Below are 5421 nucleotides of genomic sequence, written 5' to 3'. Positions count from 1 at the left end.
TCGAAAGACGGGACACCTTTGCCTCTATCAACGGGGGACCTGGGCAGGCGTAGCAATGCCATCGGAGCATCGCACCGGGCCCTCATACATGTGGGGTGGTGTGGTGGCATGTCCGAAGAGGCGGCACGCGTCTCTGGGTACCCAGTCCCGTCTAACACTGACACAGACAACCGCCGAGTCTAGCCCTTTGACTTTCGCCGGACACAAGTTTGACCGGTGGACCTTTTCACCTGGTTGTCATAGCCCAGCCCATAGCTACACCCCACAACACCGTCCCGGCCCAACCCACCCGAAGATTCCCTCCGTGTCGGCCCGACGTGGCCGTTTCCCGCCTCTGTGACACGGCGACAACGACGCCCGTGAGGGTGGCACACCCTGGAGCCGTGTCTTGGTGCCTGCGCCTGCCACCACGCTTCCACAACCGTAGGAGGTCCCACCACAACACCTGGCGGCATTGCTACCCCCCACAGGTACCCCGTCCCATCTAACCCTGACACAGACCACCGTCGGGTCTAGCCCTTTGACTTTCGCCGGACGGGGTTTGACCGGTGGACCTTTTCACCTGGTTGTTATAGCCCAGCCCATAGCTACACCCCAACACCGTCCTGTCCTAACCCACCCCAAGATTCCCTCCGTGTCGGCCCGACGTGGTCGTTTCCCCCCTCTGTGACACGACGGCAGCGATGCCCGTGAGGGGGGCACACCCCGGAGCCGCGTGCTGGGTGCCTGCACCTGCCACCACGCTTCCACAACCTTAGGAGGGCCCATCACAACACCTGGCGGCATTGCTACCCCCCCCATAGGTACCCCGACCTGTCAACCTCTCCGTGACACGACCGAAGCAAGGCCCGTGTCGGGGGGGGGGCAATCGATATATGTTTTCTGTACATAAGGCACATTTAAGTTAATGAAATTAGTTTTGCAAAAAAATAAAAAAAAATAAAAATTAAAAATTAAAAATAAATAAAATATTAAAATATTATTAGAAATATATGCCTAAGCCAAAGCCGTCGGCATAGCTACCGCCACGGAACGGTTGAGCCCTGGATCGATGACGTGGCGTAGGGCGGGGAACGATGACGTGGCAAGATCCATGGGCCAGGCCTGTGCCGACGGCAAGGCCGTCGGCATAGACATGGCACCCCGCGGACCATGGCCACGAACTTCCCTTTGTCAACGATGGCCACGAAACGGTAGAGCCCTGGATCGATGACGTGGCGTAGGGCGGGGATCGATGACGTGGCAAGATCCATGGGCCAGGACTATGCCGACGGCACCCCACGGACCGGCGGGCGACGCGGATCGATGACGTGGGCATAGCTATGCTGACGGTGCCGACGGCCACCGTTAGCCCGTCGGTGTAGCCTGACGCCGTCAAACGTCCGTCGCCGCCTGGGTAGCCGGGCCCACGTGCTACGCCGACGGCCTCCTCTATGCCGACGGCGGCCGTAGGCATATTTCTCGCGACACCGACGGCTGAGATATGACGACGAGGGCCGTCGGCACAGATGGATATACGCTGACGGCTTTTCTACGCCGACGGCTTGAGCTGGGCCGTCAGCATCGTCAGTTATTCTGATAGTGTAATAAACTATTCATCATCATGCCACGCCGCTAGTGGCATGTGATGATGTCAGCATGCTAAAGAAATGAAAAAATATTCCATCTTCTAGTACATCCATCTAGTACAGAGTCCAAAGTTGGACCCTGTACACACACCGTTGACAGCTCACCTTACCCCGCACCACACCCAGGGTTTATGTTATGTACACTGGCCTTCTCAACCTACATGAAACGCAGATGCTTTCCCCTTTGAACATTCTCCTCCTTCCATAATGTCGGCCGCGATGCTGCGCAACTTCAAAAGAGAGGAGAAGGTATGAGAGGATGGTGACGTTCCTCCGGCCGCTCCCTCACGCCCATGGACCGACCGCCGTCGACGTTCGCATCCGGAGAAGCCACCGCCTCCATTCGCCGTCGTCGTTGCTCCCCTGCCGCTGCGGCTGCCTCACGCCCATGGCAGAGGACCCCTCGCACCCCCACCAGCCAACAAGGAAGGACGACACTGTCCCGACCTCACAACAGCAACCAGAGCAGCAGCTGCCGCCAGCGCCATCTCCGCCGCCGCGCGACGTCCAGGAACCAAGTACGACCAGTAGCAGCTGCGGTGACACCAGTTCCTGGCTGCAGCTCGGTACCGGACAGTCGGCTTCATCGTCTTTGCGCGGGAAACGGACAAGAAACGACTATGAAGCTGGACCCTCGTCGTCCATACAACCGGACGCTTCGCCGTCGCTGTCAGAGCTAGGGCTGTCTCTGTTCCCAGCTGGTTCTTCGTCGCCGTCGGTGGCGGCGGGTTCAGTGGTGGTGGCGGCACCTCCTCTAGCGCACGAGGCCGGCACATGGTTCGTGCTCCAGGCGGCGCATAACCAGTGAGTACGCCACGTGCTGCGATCTTGTGCATTTGCCAATGTGGGTAGTTAGCTCATGTACTGGTTGCCGTTGATCCAATGCAGGAGAAGGGAGCCGCCATTGCCGCAGGTGCACAGGAGCTACTTGAGGGTTAGGTAGGTTAGCTCCTAAACTTGCCTTAATGTTTTTACTAATACAAATTACCATGCATGCATGGTCCATCCGCATCGATCTTTTAACTTGGATCAAAGTCATTAACGACAAATAAATGGATTAATGATGGATTCTTGGTTGGGTTAATTAGGAAAAATTATTGGTACATTTGACCCATTAGATATTGACTTCCTTTGGTGTGCGCTCTTGTTGCACGGCCAGTAGAGACGGGCGGATGACAGTTAGAGTAGTGATGGGGTACCTGGTTAGCAAGCTGGGTCTTGAGGACAATTCACAGGTATGCCATATAGCATCCGTCTCCTTTCCTTGCAATTTGTCTGCACTCTTTCTTTGTGCTTAATTTCTGTTTTATATGTGCCCTTGAAGTGCAGAACAGTGATATTTTCATAGTTTCTACTCGGATTTTCGTTTGGATATGATTCACTGAAGTTTGCTTTATTAATTGAGCTGACTAGTCCCATGAGCTCCCAAACAAACGAAATGGTTCTAATCGTTCAGCCATTACAGGATCCGAAAGAAACCATTTAGCCAAAACTAATACATATAACATACTCCTACATTAATTATTCAAGTACGAGTGTACCACATTCAAGCTAGTGACCGAAACGGGTGTCGGTGTATCCAAACAAGCCCTCAAGAAAAAGAAATACCGCCCTGCACTGGATATTTTGTCTCTTTTTTGGTACTCCGTATTATATTTATATTTTGTGTAAAATAGAGAGAATGCTAGAGAAAAAGTTAGGAGGAAAGACTGGCAGGGGACGCTAGAGAGTAGCTAGGGAAACCTAGCAGTGCATCCATGTTGCTACAGATCTAATCTTGCATGTTATGGTAGTTTAAAGTGGCAGCGCACAAAATTGGTAGGTGAAAGGAGCTTTGGAGCTACGGACAGTAGTTTAGACGTCGGGATTCCCAAGGGTCTTTGTTGCTGTTGTAGGTGACGGGTGCCAGTCCATGCGTTACATCATGGCGCCACCCCATGATTAAGCTCTCTCTCTCTCTCTCTCTCTCTCGTGAATGCTTTTGTGACTGCTGGTAGCTGCACGCCTGCTTATGACTTGCTAATATATTTGGTGTACACATGATCTCCTCAATTTAGTTGTGTCTACCCTGGACATGTACCTGAACAATAGGAAATGGCATGCCCTGCAAAGAAAGAAAAAAAAAGCGGCACCACCGCCATAACTGGGTGTATATTTTAGAGGCCTTCCGTGGGAGGGAAAAACTTTGGAGTGGTTGCAAGGTGTCGTATTAGCAAAGATCTAGGGTTTATGTGTGTATTGTGAGTGCTGGTGAGTTTTAACTTCTCATCAATTTTGCCTAGAGCCGAATGACCCAAGAAGCCAATTATGTGGAGTAAACTATTATTTAGATGATCCACCTAAATCACTAAAATAACTTTTAATTTCAGATAATATGGTTATAACAAAATCTGGCTTGAACTCTATATACTTGTGTTGAGCTCCCTCTTTGCCTTTCTGCGATTACAAGTCAGAGGCACACGTGCATGCGCCACGCAGGCGCAAACCGACCACACACACTCATGATGCATAACTTCGTTTTGTGAGGGGACGGAATGCATGCTACACCTCATGCAGAAATTTAAATAGAAGGAAGTTTGTGAGGGGTATTGAGTTTACTTCAAGACATTACTGTCCCAAAAAGAGGGTATGTCTCACCTAATTCGATGGAAGTAATGCATCATCCCGCACTGTGGCGGTGGACGAATTTTTTTTTAAGGTGAGGCCAAGTCTTAGGCGAAGATTATTTCTTTAAAAACCAAAAGAGTCAATACACGATAACAATGCACACTAAAAACGAATGACCAAATACAATGAAAATGTCAACATATTTTAATAGAAAAACAACTTATAAACACACCAACAACTATCGATGCCGCCCCTCGTCAGACTCCGTGCCATTGCGCCATTGCTCGCTTTCGCCGCTAGCTGCGCCTCGGCGTAGCACTGCAGTCTACATCCTGAGCGGCAGTTCCCAGCCGCCTCACTTGCTCGACCCTCACTGGCCGTTGTCGACCATCGTCTGTCTCGTCGTGGTCAGCCGCCACCGTGCTAACCAGTGTTGTTGTGTCTGCGTGCGTGCTTTTTTTCTTCGTCTTTTGTGAGCAAAGTGCGTGTGTTTTTTGTTTCTTTCTTTTTTTTAGCAAAGTGGGCGACTGGCATATCGGTCTGGGTTGGGCGCTGGGCGTTCGTGCTGTGCGTGTGCGTCAACGACGAGTTTGGTAGCTGGCTGCTGGATCGGTTCTGCTTTGAACCAGGACGCCAACATCCACATCCTTCGCGCACTAACAACTCCACTGCAACCAACTCGATGGGTTCATATCCGAAAAATAGGGCTATTAGACCCGTGTTTCATTCCCAGTATGAATTATTTAAAAAAAGGAAACGTAAACTAAAGAATTCACGATTTTTTAAAAAGTTCATTTATTTAAAAAAAGAATCCATGAAATTAAAACAGTTCACCAGATTTTGAAAAAAGTTCATGTATTTGAAAAATGTTCATCGATTTTGGTAAAAAAAAGTTCACGAATTTAAAGAAAGTTCATGGATTTGAAAAAAGTTCATCGATTTTGATAAAAAGTCCACTAATTTAGAGAAATTTCACCAGATTTTGAAAAAAGTTCATCGATTTTGATAAAAAAAAAGATCACGAATTTGAACAAAGTTCACCGAATTTTGGATATAAGTTCATCGATTCTGCTAAATAAGTTCACGCGTTTTGGAAAATAAAAGAAACAGAAAATTGGAAGAAGAAGGAAAAAGGAAAGAGGAAAGAAAAAAAAAGGAAAATAAGAAAAGACTAAAAGAAGAAATA

The 5421-nt window shown here is 49.4% G+C and overlaps 1 protein-coding gene across 2 annotated transcripts in view; it reads left to right on the top strand.

The window, feature by feature from the left end:
• Positions 1-1809: 1809 nt before the first annotated feature.
• Positions 1810-5421, top strand: part of LOC119308100 — a 37545-nt gene continuing 33933 nt past the window's right edge. The window contains exons 1-3 of one of the 2 annotated variants that reach the window (XM_037584211.1): positions 1810-2432; positions 2517-2567; positions 2791-2863. In XM_037584211.1, coding sequence (XP_037440108.1) covers positions 1888-2432; positions 2517-2567; positions 2791-2863 — 669 coding nt within the window. In that variant the 5' untranslated portion in view covers positions 1810-1887. Of the gene's footprint in view, positions 2433-2516; positions 2568-2787; positions 2864-5421 lie in introns of both variants that reach the window. The other variant, XM_037584210.1, reaches the window with a different exon arrangement.

This window comes from Triticum dicoccoides, chromosome 5B (genome assembly GCF_002162155.2).
Source record: "Triticum dicoccoides isolate Atlit2015 ecotype Zavitan chromosome 5B, WEW_v2.0, whole genome shotgun sequence".
In the NCBI taxonomy this organism is placed as follows: Eukaryota; Viridiplantae; Streptophyta; class Magnoliopsida; order Poales; family Poaceae; genus Triticum; species Triticum dicoccoides.
Note: the sequence above shows the minus strand (reverse complement) of the source record. Positions and strands in the feature narration are given on the sequence as shown.